This window comes from Pteropus alecto, unplaced genomic scaffold (assembly GCF_000325575.1).
Source record: "Pteropus alecto unplaced genomic scaffold, ASM32557v1 scaffold196, whole genome shotgun sequence".
Classification (NCBI taxonomy): Eukaryota; Metazoa; Chordata; class Mammalia; order Chiroptera; family Pteropodidae; genus Pteropus; species Pteropus alecto.
This window is the reverse complement of record NW_006439717.1, coordinates 2,508,007-2,524,375: the sequence shown is the minus strand read 5'-3', so window position 1 is coordinate 2,524,375 and position 16,369 is coordinate 2,508,007. Positions and strand designations below refer to the sequence as shown.

Here is a 16,369-nt window from a genome sequence, read left to right as displayed (position 1 = left end):
TTTTATTCAATGTGCTGAGGAGGAAAGAACATTTCCTCTACCCTATCAGGTTCGTTTTTGGGGCCCTGTGACTAAACTAACAAAAGATAGGTTAGCAGAAAAAAAGGCACACAATTTTTATTAGTATTTATGTGCACGAGAGTTCACGGAAAAGAAATGAAACTCAAAGGAGCAGTTAGATTCAGAGGCTTATATACCATTTTAACAAAGGGAAAAGGGTTTGAGCTTCAAGGAATGATAGATCGTGGGGACGTGACTAGGAAATATATGGGGGAACTGATGAAAATCTGGGCTATTTTAGTAAGATCTCTACATATAAACTCATCTTGGTGTTGACGACTTTCTGCCTTCTACCTTGACCCTTCTCTCTGGTGGGAGAAGGGGCACCTTCCTCTAAGGGGAATTTATACACTGCTTTTAGGCAGATAAGGGGAGTGTAGAGAACTTAACTGTGGCTGTTGATTCTTCCCCTCAAAACCATCCTTATGCCAAAATGGCATATTTTGAGGTAGCATAGTCTGATCTCCTTCAAATGGAAAGCAAAGAATATTACAGCTGAAATTATTTCACGTGAATTATTTCAAATTTTATTTCTTTTTTACAAGCCTTATTAGTAAGCAGCAGCTGCTTCCTTGTTAAAGAAATCCGTTTTTATAACGTTTTCTGACCTGGCACATGTACTCCTCCTACCTGCTGCATTTCATTGAATTTTTCCTATGTTGTTAAAAGTAATATAAGATTACATAAGGTATATTTACAAAAAAGGGAGGAAAGCAAATCATCCATAATCCTACTGTTAAAGACTATGTTTTTGCATATATTTTTCAATGTTATCTATGCATACCTATATCATATGGGGCACACATGTCAGTAAGTTCTATAACAACATATCACAAACATTCTCCATACTTACTCCCAGTCCTCATTATTTGGCAGCTGTGAAGTTTGCCTGACCATTCTCTAGTTGTCAGACATCTGGGCTGCCTTCCCAGTGGTGGATTGTCCTTCTAGCGGGGAAGAGGGCTGGCCGAGTTGGCCCCTCCTGGCTGGTGGGACCTGGGCCTCCAAGAGCCGCAGGCAGTTCAGTGGTCAAGTCCCAGGCCTCAGCTGAGGACGGGCCACGCAGGGCTTCTGGCTCCAGGCTCCCGCCTTGTTCTCTCTCTCCCCACTCCCAGCCTTAAGGTGGAGTTCCATCCTGCAGGCTTCCCGGGCCAAAACTCCATTCCTAGTCCCGAGTCCTACCCACACAGCAGCCCTGCCGAGAGTGGGTCCCTCCCAGCTACTCTCTCCTTCTGTCCTAGCTATCTGCAGACCCATCCGTGTTCAAAGAAAGGAGCTAGGCCGCTTGCCCTGGGCGTCATGGTCCACCTGCTGTCCTCCGAAGTGCGGCAGCTGCTCCACAACAAATTCGTCGTGGTCCTGGGAGATTCCGTCCAGAGGTCCGTGTACAAGGACCTGGTGCTCCTGTTGCAGAAAGATTGCCTGCTCACTCACAGACAGCTCAAGGTCAAGGGGGAGATGAGCTTTGAACAGGATGAGCTGGTGGTCGGAGGCCAGAAGAGCCCCATGCACAACCGCACCAGCTACCGCGAGGTCCGCCAGTACTGCTCCGGCCACCATCTGGTGCGTTTCTACTTCCTCACGCGCGTCTACAACGAGTATGTCCAGGGCGTCTTGGAAGAGCTGCAGGCCGACAAGCACACCCCGGACGTGGTCATCATTAACTCCTGCCTCTGGGACATCTCCAGGTACGGACAGGACTCCGTTAGGAGCTACCGGGAGAACCTGGAGAACCTGTTCCGGCACCTAGGCCAGGTGCTGCCGGAGTCATGCCTCCTGGTGTGGAACACGGCCATGCCGGTTGGCGAGAAAATCACCGGGGGCTTCCTCCTGCCGGAGCAGCAGTCCTTGGCCCTCCGCCTGAGACTCGGCGTGATTGAAGCCAACTTCTACAGCTCTGCTGAGGCGGGGAAGCACGGGTTCGACGTGTTGGACTTGCATTTCCACTTCCGCCATGCGGAGAAGCACCGGCAGGGAGACGGGGTGCATTGGAACCAATACGCGCACCGACAGCTCTCCCAGCTCCTGCTGGCCCACGTGGCCGATGCCTGGGGTGTGGAGCTCCCCAACCGCGACCCAGTGGGCAAGTGGATCAAGGCAGGCCGTGCGACAGGAGAACCTGGCCTGGGAGTCGAGAGGCAGGCCCAGGCCGGCAGAGATCCACAGGTCTTGCTCCCGACCCCATCGTTGCCTTCCCGTAGGCTGCGCCCCCTGCTCCCGCTCCCAACTCCCCGCCTCCCCCTGCCCCCACTCCTGCCCGCACAGCCCCGACCCATTTCCCCTCACCCAGTGACGTCCCCCCAGTTCTCGTTCTGTCCCCAAGATACCTATTTTTCTTCAGACCATTCTTTCCAGTCAGATCAGTTCTTAAACTATTTCCATTCAGATGTCCCCTCATCTACCCAGACAGGATTTGACTTCGAAGATGACTTTATGTTTAGTCCGCAGCCGCCTAGGCCCTCCTTCCCCACACCTTATCAGCAGTGGGCCCCTGTGGTTCATAGGGGTTTTCCCCGGAATCTACCTCGTGGCCCCTATGTGCCCTGGAGACGGCGACCCAAATCTCACAGGAAGCGGACCCCAGCCCTTCCAGAGCCGAGACCTCATTAGACTGACTGGGGCCTTTTTCCTCTGCATGGATATGGGCTGGACAGATCACCTCACTCTCCCTAAACGGACTGATCTTGTTAACGTAAGCCATTGATTCATACTTGGACTTTTTTTTGTTCTTTGCTGTTACTTGCAACGGCAGAGAAGAGCAGTCTGACCCGATCTTGTTGGCAATGGCCTCTTCCTCTACTCTCTAGGGGTGACCACGTGTTATTCCTGCCTCCCCACTCCCTATTCTCTGTCATTTTGTAAACATAAAATTGAAATAAAGAAGTGGTTTCACAAAAGTATTTGTGGGTTTTGTGTGTGTCTATATTTAATGGTGCCTCTCCTTACCATTAAACAATTGGCTTCATAAGAGCAAGGACAATAGCTGCTGAATGAATAGTCATGGCATCTACTTGGTAAACTACCCAGAATGAATTTGTCTAAAATAATCGAGAGTTTCCACAAATTTGAAAATCATTGTAGCACATTTGAAGCATATTGCCAAAGCAGTATCATGATGACATTCAAGGACTCTAGAAAGGTAGTGACTGCATGTCAGAATTTGCCAGAAGGTCCCAGCAAAGTCAGGAGTGAGATCTCTGAACAATCTAAATGTTCTAATCCGCGGGGGAGACTAGTGCACCAGACTGTGTGATTTGGCGTCATCAGCCTTCAAGATGAGCCAGTTGCCTTCTTTCTGGATTTCCATTTCCCCAGTAAGACGAAAGGAGCATTTAACTGCTGATGTGAGTAAACTGATGCATTTAGTATTTACATTCCTATGAATAAACCAATAAACTGCCGTTTTGGTTTATAGCTCTCTCGTGAGTTAAGTTAATATGTATTATTCCTCCTTAATCTGATCTCCCTTGATGAACCACGGGGAATGAGTTCTTAGATATACAGTGCTGAGGACCTAACACTGAGTCAATGATGACATCACTCTTACAGATTAAATTGCACCAATTGCTTAAAATCCTGTTTCTCACAGATGGGTAGAAGTGCAAGTAGACTCAGACAGGGACAATCTTTTCCTCCCCAGGTATGTCAATTTCCTATGGCTGCTGTAACAAGTAACACAAATTTGGTGGCTTAAAATGACACATATATATCTCTATAGTTGTGAAGCTTCAAAGTCTAAATCCATTACCCTAGAGTACAATTACTATGTCTTACACTGTCCTACATGATCAGGCTTCTGCCTGCCTCTGCAATGTGCATCTTTTTTAAAAAAATATTTTATTGTGGTAAAATACACATAACATAAAATTTAACATCTTAATCACTTTTTTAAGTAAACAGTTCAGTGATATTAAGTACATTCACATTGTTGTGCAACCATAATCTTCTGGAATTCTCTTCATTGCTCCTTATGCTTTCAGTGACATAGGACTTCTTACTGTTCGTAGAACATGCTAAGCTCTTTTATAACTTGGGCCTTTGCACTTGCTATTCCCTATGCCTAGAACGTTCTACATCCCCAACCTGCTAGTTCTTTGGACATGTAATTCTTCATCCTTCCATCCACACCTCCCAAGTCACCTCCTAAGAGGCCTTCCATTGTCATTGAATCAAAAAGTACAGTTCAGGTCTATTACAGCACTCTTTACTTCTTTTGAACTGCAAACCCTGCTCAGCATTGTCTTTAGTAGTTGCTTGTTTGTTAGCCTCTCCAACTAGAATGTAAGCTCTATGAATCTTGGTCATTATTGAATTCTCAGCGGCTACTAGCACAATGCCTGGCAAAGAAGATGTTCAAGTATATTTACTTGAGTTAAATATTCAAGAACATAATTAATTCATATTGTGTACTCAAGTAAGAAAGCAATTTATATTAAAATCGAGCTGTATTTGATTACCTTTCTTAAGAAAAGGTCTACAGAACTCTCCCATAACTTTACCTAAGTCATCCTGGGTGGCTAATGTCCCCTAGACCATCCCACTCCCACTAGGGTAAGAGCCTGATAGCACCTGAGTGGGTGCTTGCATTTAATTTCATACATATCCTGGCCTTTATCTTCCACCTTAGAGCTTTCTTCTTTGCTCATTTTTTCTATTGTCATCCTGCTCCTTAAATCAAGAAACCTAGCAATGCAATCAAGCTATTGTCTGGTAAAAAGAACCAAAATTATTCAAAACTTATGAGAGAAATTATTGCTTTTTTGTTAAGACTTAAAATGCAGGTCTCAAACAGCCTATCCTCCAGCCTCAAAAATGACAGCACTCAGAGTTTTTTATACTTGACTCGTCTCAAGTTTTCTGGAAAAAGAAAAAAAAGAGTGAAACTAAAGATTAAATTGACATTATCCAAGCAGCATAGGTTTCTCACAATTTTCTTTCTATAATAAACTATGTTACACCAAAGGCTGAAACTTTAAAGCTGTAACTATATTTTTTCCATAAGTACAAACAAAGCAAAGCCCAGCACTTGAAAACAAGTGGAATCTGACATGCTGCCATGGGAGCAGAGTCAGCCCCCTCTCCCATGTTACTCATGCAGAGCCCTAGCATTGACTCCAAAGGCAACATTACATTCTAGAGTTGTACGCAGTAGCAGCTCCATCTCTGACAGCTTTGTGTTCATGAATTCTGCAAAGATGAATTGTTTTGAAAACTTAGATAGTTAAAACTCATGTCAGAGAAAGGATTTACTATTGTTTTAAACTATTTTATGTATGTTTCTATAAACTGTAGAAACTATTCTCATCCCTACAACTTCAAGAAAGTCTTCTGTCTCTGTATGCTTAATTTATAGATATATTTTTTCATAAGACTTTATCCACTAATCTTTAAAGAACCATTTTCTAAAACATATCCCTTGAGCCATAATCTTTATTCATGCATTCTATGGGCAAAGATTCATACAAAAGGATTCATTCTACAATTGCCTCATGTGGGAATTCACAATGAGTTTTAATGGATTAGATGCTCTGAGAAGTTCTGCATGAAATAAACTTGATTAAATGTGTTTAACCAAGCATTTCCCAGATTTATTTAACCACAGACCATTTTCATATACAACATCTTTTAAAACATGTTTTGAGAAATATTGTTCTAGAAAATACCAGACAATGTAGTTGGAGTAAGTGAAAAGAAAAGATTTGTTAGTGACATTTTATATTCTAATCCCTCTTTCAATTGATCGTTATAATAATCTGTACCCAAATATGAGCTAATATTCACTAGATAAGCCTGGGACAAGCCTGAGATTTGCTAGTTAACTGAAGTGGGATGAAATGAACAAGGAATGATGGCCCTCTTCCTCTAAGATGGGGAGGCAGGGGTCAGTACACCTTGATTACAAGTATTGGGGCAGGTCCAGTCCAGCCAGCAGAGTGTGGCTTGGAAGGGAGGTATGCCACTCCGGTTGCTTGATACATGGCACAGTGTCAAAGATTATTCCAAGATACATTTCAGTGGAGCATCGTAATGAGAAATAGCGAATAAACAGCATTCTGAAACTGATCGTCGTTCAACACAGCACCCGCTGTCGACACGTCGCAGCTTTGTTAGGAGCAGGACTAAATCTCTAGGAAAGAGCTTGTCCTTGAAGAAAAAGAGCACTAACAGGAGCTGCTGTGGCAGAGCCAGACATCTCCACCAAAGACGCAACACAACCAGGACACGAGGTGTGTGACAGCCAGTCTGGGCTCTGAACTGGCGCCCTTCATCATGCTCAGTGCTGCCTTTCAGACCCAGCTGGTACATGCCTTACTGAGCCTGGCTTCTTATCTTTGCTTCTCACTCCCTTCGTACCTTCACTTCTCACTTTCATGTCTACATAGCATGGACTAAAATTTTTGATCTTATGTTTTGTCTCAGTAATTAATCACATTGATCCTTTTCCTACCTTCTACTCTTCCCTAACTGCACCATGTATTAAGGCAGTGGTCCTCAAACTTCAAGGTGCATCAGAATATCCTGATGGGCTTGTTAAAACACCATTGCTGCTGTCTTCTCCCAGCAATTTCTGATTCAGTAGGTCTACAGCGGGGCCCAGGAATATGCATTTCTAGTAAGTGTCACACTTTGAAAGCTACCAAAGAAAAATGTAAAAAGAATCATGTAATTCTGGTCATATAGACATAACCTAAATTTATAATCATTGTTAATATTTTGCCACATTTTCTTTTTCCTCTTTCTGAAGTAAATTATTTCATAATATTTCACCCCTAAATATTTCAAATGTGAGAAATAAGGACATTTTCCTACATAATGCAAGATAAGTATCGTATCTATCAAAACCAACAAAACTTTTGGGCTATCATCTGATAGACTGAATATTTATATCCCCCCAAAATTCATATGTTGAAATGGTACCCCATAATGTGATGGTAATAAGAGGTGGGACTTTTGGGAGATAATTAGGATTAGATGAGGTCATGAAGGTGGAGCTCTCATGAATGGGATGAGAAACCTTATAATGGTAAAAAGAGAGCTTGCTTCTCTCTGCCCTGCCATCTGAGGATACAATGAGAAGTTAGAAAAAGAGGGCCCTCATCAGAATTCGACCATGCTAACACTCTGCCCTTGGATGTCCAGCCTCCGGAACTGCGAGAAATAAATTTCTATTGCTACTCAGTCTACAGTACTTTATTATAGCAGCCTGAACTGACTAAGACAGACACTCAGTCACAAACATGTTTTCTACAGCCATTCAAATTGGGATCCATTAAAGAATCACACATTGCATTGGTTATTATGTGTCTGAATCTCTTAATCTTGAAGAGAACCCAAAACACACTCTCTTTTTTTCATGACATTGACTCATTGAAAAGATTTGTCCTGTAGAATATTCCACTTTCTGAGTTCATCTAATGATTTCGTCATAATGTCATTTAACTTTAACTTTTTCCCCTGTGTTTTCTATAAAGTGAACATTAGATCCAAAGTTTCGATTAGATGCAAGTTAAACATTTTTGGTAAAATATGTCACAGGTAAGGTGTTGTACAGGAGGTATATAAGCTGGTTTCCCAGTGTTCTATGTTAAGATTGATCACCAAGTACCGGGTGACAGCTGGAAGCCTGCATTTTAAAGTTAGTTTTTCCCATTTGTGACTTGTGTCCTATGGGTGATGCACTGGTACCATGTCAATATTCCAGTTCCTCATCAATCTTTTACTTAATGGCTTTAGCACCCATTGATGATTCTTTCTTGAAACTGCGATTTCATTAAGGGTGGAAAATTGTCGATTTTCTGTTTTTCCATTCCTCGTACATTTCTTAGCTGACATTCTTTTGTAAAGAAGAGACTCTTTTTTTTTTCATCTATGAGAGCTATTGGGTTACTCTGAGATACATTTCCTACAGAAAAGCCTGGCCACCATGAGATATGACAGTGAGTACAACTGGAGTCTACTCTCAGACCCCTCCTCTCAATCATCTGGGACTCTACAAACAAGGACCCCTCAGGCACAGGGGAAAAGATATGATACTGATCATCTGAAATGTGGTTTTTAGATAGATGCCAGGTCTTTGAAACAACCCAAGAGCCCCAATATCAACATTTGGAAATAAGCTCAGAGTTAGATGGGCAGCAAGGGTACAGACCAAGTGAAGAAGAACCTGAAGATAGAGGACAAGTTGTCTTGGTTTTGCAGATGGGAAGAAGGAAAAGTCTGGGGATTGTGTAAGATTCAATAAAACCAACCAAGAGGACCAGATAATAAATGGACATTAAAAGTGGGAAGTGCTCCTTTGTGAAGTCATCTTCATCTTGAGAATGTATCTTTCCAATAGACCAATAAATAAATTACACATCAAAGTGAGGGTGTTATATAACTATGTCAATTGGCAAATGATATTCTAGTCTCTTAGTTTATTGGCAAATACATATTTGTTAACTAAATGAAAATGTTTATTAAGCAGTACATTAAATTTTCAGGGCTAGAGATAAAATTTAGGTAAGAAAGCCATATTATATAAGGTTATTCAAGGAAATTGTTACTTAGGTCAATTAACTTAAGAATGCTTTACTAAGTAATTCCTTAATACTATGTTCTCAATATTTTCCTCTGAAATACTTCTAACGATGGAAGACACTGAATTTGTTTCTCTAGGAGGTCACCTTGCAGCAGCCTACCAAAAAAGTTACAATTGTTTCATGTCTCATATTAAAATATTAACTGGATAATAAAATCAGTGCTACAGATACAATGGGATTCAGGATCTTAATCTATAAAATAGGAAGATGATAGCACCTACCTCATAGGATTATTGTGGGTGGACATAAGCTGAGTTAATATTTGTAAAGCCCTTATAACTATGATTGGCACACAGCAATATAAAAATATTTGTTAAATAAAATTGAAGATTTATTCCAAATTCATCCTATTGTTTTATCTAGCAACATATATTCACTTCTCAGAATATTAGTTACCCAGTTTGAGTGTGATTTTAGTATTTAAGGCCATAATTATGGTTGGAGTAGGAGAAAAAAGAGAATCTGAATGTTTGAACTTGGTTAATAAAGGGATCAAAGACCTGGGGAAATGAGCATGAAGCCATGGAGCTGACACAGGGCAGCAGAGTGGCCAGGCAGGTTTGTGGTATAGCAATCTAGCAAACATTTCAGAGCACCAACCATAGGCCAAGCACTGAGGACCGTGGGAAGTATAAACAGTTGTTGAGATGATGTACAGTGTTCCTGAAGCCATTTTCATCAGAATCGCCTAAAGTTATTTGTTAAAAATGCAGAGTGTGTGGCCCCACCCAGGACGCACAGGGTCAGAATTGCTAGGGATGAGCCAAATAGCCAATTCCTTATGTAACTAGGATGCGAAAACCATTGTGGTAAGGGATATGTCTCAAGGTTAATGCCCTTTTCTCCTTACACAAATAAATTTAAAATATAATTTTTAAAAATGTAACCTCTTCATCCTGACAGAATAGCCTAGAATTGGGGGCTGGGAGAAAATTTAACAATCATCTAGTCCAGTAATTCCTAACTCTGGTAGCAAGTTGCAGTAACATTTAAAAAAGAAAAAAAAATTTAAAAAGAAAGAAAATATCCGTAAACAGGCCCTATACCAAACCAATTAAATCAGAAATTCTGAGGCAAAAACCTGTACATGAGGTATTTAAAAGCTCACTAAAGATTTTTCATTTTTTATTATTACAGTAGGTATGATAAAATCTCTCTAAATATTTCTAATGTGCAGCCAGGATTAAGAATCACAAATGGGGCTCAATCTCCTCGTTTTGCAGATGAGAAAACTGAGGACTTAGAAATTAAATAACTTGCCTAAGATGGTAGAACACTCTTTAAAAAAGGTAATTGTAATGGATAATTACAAAATAGACATGGAGATAAAAAGTGTAGCATAAAGAAAATAGTTAATAATGTTGTAATATGTAGAGGGGAAGAGGGGTACTAGATTTAGTGGGATGATCATTTCGTGAGTTATATAGATCTCTAATCACTATGCAGTACAATTGAAACTAATATGTTATTGTAGGCCAACTATAATTGAAAAAAAACTCATTGAATTGTAAAATATAAATATGAGCAACCAATTTCTATTACATTTCAATAAAGCGGGGGTGGGAGGGGGGAGGTAATGGTATAAAATAGACTAACTATGCACTAATGCTGTCTTTATCAGAATAAAGATAATGACTCATGAGTAAATTGTGGAAACAATCTAGTGCTTCCTGACCAGAATTCTAAAAGAAAAGAAATAGAATAGAATAAGACATATCAGAGTATCTATTAAGTAGCAATGATATTATTTCATCATGAGGTGTGTGTGAGTGTTCTGTGACTAGATGGTAAATGTGATTTTTATTACAGGTTGTTATTAAACAAAAGTTGGAACATCCTGTCTAGAGTTTCCTTATAATTCTATTATCTAAGATTAGCAGCCACCATCTGGATACTACTCGGTACAGGAGAAACATAGCTGCCCCCTCTGTCTGGTAAATAGCTCACAGAGAGAGTTTGGGTGGCACTGAGGTCAAGAACATGGTCTTAGGGACACAGACACCTCTGGGTAAATTGACTCTATGCCCTTTATTGGTGATGAGAGATTGTGCAAGAAACTAAACTCTATATGGCTCAGCTACCTAAACTTTAAAATGAAAATAATAATGCCCACCTCACAGGATTGCTAGTTTTAAATGTCAAAATATCTTTAAAGAACATAGCATAATGTCTGGCATATAGTAAATAGTCAAAAATACAAGCAATTAAAAATATATATCTGTTATCTATCATTTCAGAGGAAAAGAACTAAAAATGTAACAGGATTACAATAGTCTTTAGAGGGATGTGCATTCATGGGTCTAACATTTATTTTAGAAGGACAAAAGCTAAAACATAGCTAAAGTAATTGCTATACTAGGCAAAATATCGACAACAAAGATTTTCTATTTTCACAGAACTGAAAATTCTGGTGCCAAAAAGATACCTACTTATCTTGGAAACAAAACCTTTTTTTTTTTTTTTTTAAAGAATGGCCTTGTCTTACAGAGATGTACAAGCCAAGTATGCCATCAGCCATTTGACGTTGTGGTTGTTTAATTTCATTCTTAGTTTCTTTCTTTCTAGAAAGAAATATATCGATCAATACCTGCATGAAAAAAATTTGCATTTTTTTCCAGTGGCTGGATCCCGAATAAAAAGAAAACTTGGGCTATTAGCCCAAGGCCTCCCCACTGTTACTCATGGACCTCACGTTCCTTTCTTTGCTCAGATCCTTCAGGTGACCACAGAGGTGTCTCCAGTACAGCTCTCCACTTCTAATATGCATCTCTTCAATCAAGGGATAAACTCCACCATACTTATCCATTCTTCAATCTCCATTTTGTGAAATTTCAAGTGCTCGAGCTGTTCCTTAAAAAATAGATATGCCTGGGAAAAACCTTAGTTTTTTACTTTTTTCTTATATTCCTGTGAGGGCATATGGTGGTTCAATGATGTCATTTGCATACATGCATATATATATGTATACATATATAAAAGGCTATGATTATATGTTAAGTTTATAGAACATTAATCTATTGAGCTAAGCACTGAGGAAGATTTAAAGATTAATCAAACATCAGCCTTGTCATCAAGTAGCTTAAAATCCAGTAGAGAAGATATGACACGTGTACAAATAATTCTATTACAGAAGAAAATGCACTTAAGCTCCAGGAGAGAGAGAGATAGCTACAGAACTGCAGGAGTTCAAAGCAGTAAGAGATTGCATGCATCTGACAGATACAGGAAAAATGGAGCCTGTGGCAGAGGAGGCATCTGAAAGATGAACAGGGCTCGCCTCTACTGATATGAGATGGAATGATGTCCTAATGAGGGGACTATAAACAAGGACTCAGAAGTAGGTAGAGGAGCATGCCCAAGTACACTGAGGAGGTCACACTGGCCAGAACACAGGGCCCATTAGGGGAGTAAAGGTCAATAATTTGCAAAAAGAGATTATGTAGTAGTTTTCCTGGCTGCTATAACAAATTGCTACAAACTCGTGGTTTAAAATAACACAAATGTATTATCTTACAATTCTGGAGGCAAGAAGTCTGAAATTGGTCTCTCTGGTCACAATCAAGGTGTTGGCAGAGCTATGTTCCTTTGAAGAGGCTCTAATGGAAAATCCCTTTTCTTGCCTTTCCAGCCAGAAGCTGTTCACATTCGTCGGCTCCTGGGCCCATCCATCTTCAATGCCTGTAATGGCTGGTTGAGTCTTTCTCACATCATATCACTCTGACACTGACTCTTCTGCCTCCTGCTTCCACATTTAAGGACCTTGTGATTATATTGGGCCCACCTGGATAATCCAGGATAATCTCCCCCATCTCAAAGTCAGATGATTAGCAACCGTAATTCCTTCAGCAACCTTAATTCTTCTTTGCCATGAAACCTAGCATATTTACAGGTTCTAGAGAACAGACATCTTTGAGGGGCCAATCTGTCCACTTAGGATGGAACCAAAGGTTAAAGGGCCCTGAAAGTCAGGATTGTCACCTCCACTCTTCATGCCAGGGGAGAAAATACAATGTGTTTTCACATTAAAGATGGTTTTGGCCAAATACTTTCTTGCTTTTAGCTGGAATTCTAGCAATACAATATAGTAACATAGGTTGTCTCATACTTGGTGAGACTGGATGTCTCATATTGGATGTTCTGGCTAGCAGTTATAGATGATATTGATTTATTAAAAAATGGGGAAATAAATTAAATATTGATAAATGCAGTTTGGTGTGTTTAGTTTTTCATAACACAGGGCCCATGGGATGGGAAATCATAAAAGGCCTCTGATTGTTCTAGTTGGTCCTACCTGTGTATATAACATTTTTCTCTATTATTGATACATCTCTAGCCTAGGAAGATAAAAAGTTTGGAAAAGATTAAAAAAAAACTGATTTAGCAAATGCATTTCATCTTCCAACTTGCTTATGGTTTGATCAATAATTCATCCCTTAGCATCTGTCTCTTAAAGACTCTCTTGTCTATTGTCTTTATGGACGATGAATTAAGATATTGGAAAACAAAATACCTTCTTTGTAAAGCACACAACATCTCAAATGCAATGCCCAAATTTTATACTGTGTAGATAACAAAAACAAACGACTGAAAGCTGTGCAACGGGAAGAGGAAGGAACTATCTGATAAGACAGGAAGTACAAATAAGATAACAGAAAATCCATCTGGACTTGGGCACAGAGCTGTTCAAATGGTCTTTATTTTTGTGCTTAGCAAATTTGAAATTTTTCTCTTTCAAAATACTATTTAAATTAAAATGTTCTTCTACGAACTCTTGGAGTGTAACTTTACGTAGCTGTTCATTGCATTGAGCACAGATACCTTTCTACTACAGCTGGTTGTGTGGAATATAGTCTTCTCCAATATCTCATTCTTGCCTTTTCTATTTGAATAAAGAAATGGTGAAAAGGTAGAACAAACTAGTTCTATGAAGAGATACATCTAGGCAGGGAGAGGAGGAGTGTCAGTTGGGCACACGGACCGTGGCTTGTGGTGAAGTTTTTTGGACATATCACAGCTAACACTTATTAAGCACTTACTGTGTACCAGAGTTGTACAGAATCATTGATCCTCGCAGCCTTTCTATGAGCCCCGCACTATTATTAATCTTATTTCCTATGAAGAAACTAAGGCTTAGAGAGGTTAATGTGCTTGCCAAACCTCATGCTATTAGTGAGCGAAGGAGCAGGGACTCGATCTTGGGGCTATCTTTTTAAAATACAAATACAGTCATTTTCACTCCCCTGCTTTGTAAACATTATCACCTTAAAACTCTCAAGTCTCGTGGTTCTCTACCTGGGCTTCACATTAGAATCACTTGGGGACCTTTTACAAAATATTATTGCCCAGCATCCACTCAAGAACACTTAAAAACAGCAATAGCAATACTAATGATAACAAGCACTTACATTGGGATAACCATGTGCCAAGCATCTTCCCAAGTGCTATGTATATTTATTCTCATTTAATCCTCAAAACAATCTTGTCATGAAGGCACCATTACATGTCCGCAGTTTACAAACGATGAAGATGAGGCTCAGAAAGTTTAAATGCTTAGCTCAAAGTCATGTGGCAAACCTGGGATTCTGTTTCCAGGCAGTACGGCTTCAGAGTCTGTACGCAGAAATCAAAAATCAAACAAATACAAGAGCCACAACAAACATCCTCATTGGTAACCTCTGGAAGATACCAGGGAACCATGCCACTGTTTTTAAAATGGCAAATAAAGAGGAAGAATCAAGCATTTATCCTGCTTTTATGTATATAAACTGTATCTCAGGATAACTATCATGAGAAGAAATTTCTTTTTGGGAGAATTCAACTAATAAATAAATGACTAATATAATTAGAATTTCACCATTTTTTAACCCTCGATGAAATAATTAATCTAAACCATGATCATCTGTAGATACAAACTGCTCAAAAGGAGATGTCTAGATTCTCTCTAGCAGAAGTACACATCACCTCTTATGAAGTGTGTTCTTGCTAGAAAAATCAAATACCATTTCGAGATAGAATAGAAGACCAAAATAACATGTTACATGACATCTTGGGGTCACAATTAGCAAAATCCAGACTGTGGAGAGCTCAACAGATGAAAACTTGATTTCCATTACATATAAGTTGTGAGAGGGAGAGAACTTACAGATTTAAAGATTCATATAAACTAATTGCAATATATATATGCATCATATTTGAATCCTGATCAAATACCTATAAAAATTAAATTTGGGGAAATTGGAACAACAAGTAAATATATTGTAATGATGTCATTAAAAGCATTACTAATTTCTTTTCAGTGTGATAATTATATTGTGGTTATATTTTTAAAGAGTCCCTACCATTTATAGACATACTCTGAAATATTTATGGGTAAAATGAAAAATATATATAGCAATAGTAACTATTTTAAATAGATATTTAAAGATGTGCCTTTAAAGCAGAACTGACTTGACTCCTGGTTCTATCCAGCACTACTGATTAGGTTTCTCAATTGAAATCGTAAATCTTAATATCATCACTTGATAAAATATCTTGTATATGGCAGGTTTTTAATTCATTCTTTTACATTAACGATAGTGAAACAGGTTATATGAGATTAGAAAGCAACTCCAAATCTTTTTCTATAGCGTCCTGACCAAGAGAGTACTATTCAGAAATAACTGACAAATTTATACACACTTCTGGAGCATTGTCCTCACTACTCAGCCATTCTTGACTTAATCTTTTGTTGACTTCTCTATTATATTTCCAAAATGGATATTCTGAATCTCATCTACTTTTTTAAGCCCTCATGCCTTTTCTCAAGACACAGTAGAGACAAGGCAAAGTCAATCCAAGTTCTTCATTTTCTCTTCTGTACCCTTCAAAAGTCTCTGTGACCTTTTACTTATATTTTTCATTCATTTACTCATTCATTCATTCAAAAATGTTTATTAAACATCTATTTTGTGCCAGGACTAGGTGCCGAGGATACAAGAGAGAAAAGATGGAAACAGCTCCTTCTCTATGGGTACTTAAGAGACCATTTGAACATTTCTTGGTAGGCTTACTATCCTTTCATCCTTTCCTCCTCTCTCTTCCTTTCAAAGACTAGTGACCTCCATATTCCTTGGAACTTGAAAGATTCAGTCTCCTCAAGTGAAAATAAAAAACGAAAAACAAAAACTATATGCTGAAGGTTAAAATTGACCTGGGCTCAATTCATTGCTCTACCGCTCAGTAGTTATATAACTTCGAACAAGTTAAGGACTCCCTCTGAGCTTATGTCCTGATCTGAAGAATAAGAATAATAATGTCCCCTTCATAGGGCTGTAGGAAGATGAGAGATAAATATAGTACAGGGCCGAGTAAAACACCTGGCATTTGGTAGACACTTGAAAACCGTAGCTGTCATTATCATCACATCATCAATTCCGTCCCCCTTTCACATACATCTTTAATTTTTTTTTTTTCTCAGTTGTTTTTTCTCCTCTACCTACCATGAGGGTGCAGCCACACCACACTACCCTGCCCAGAAGATCATGGGGGCCACACAGGGGCTTATCTTCCCAGATCTCAGTAAACCTAGTTACATTGGAAGGAAGGTGTACCCTTCCCAAACCATCATCAGAACCACACATTTTCCCATATCTATTTCTGTCATAGATGTGTTTTTCTGTGTCTCTCATTCTAAGAATGAGATGCTGATGACAAATACATACAGGACCTATAGGGGCCCTGGGACCTCA

The 16,369-nt window shown here is 39.4% G+C and overlaps 1 protein-coding gene across 16 annotated transcripts in view; it reads left to right on the top strand.

Annotated features, from left to right (window-relative positions):
* PCED1B (PC-esterase domain containing 1B) overlaps positions 1–16,369 on the top strand; it is a 145,483-nt gene that overhangs the window by 104,925 nt on the left and 24,189 nt on the right. For 6 of the 16 annotated variants that reach the window (XM_015593188.2, XM_015593185.2, XM_015593189.2 and 3 more), the window contains one exon: positions 1,302–2,960. The exons of 8 other annotated variants lie outside the window; for them this stretch is intronic. In XM_015593188.2, the coding sequence (XP_015448674.1) occupies positions 1,302–2,670 (1,369 nt within the window). In that variant the 3' untranslated portion in view covers positions 2,671–2,960. Of the gene's footprint in view, positions 1–1,301; positions 2,961–11,352; positions 11,541–12,270; positions 12,850–16,369 lie in introns of those variants that run through there. 2 more of the 16 variants (XR_001517328.2, XR_003047785.1) reach the window with 2 other exon arrangements.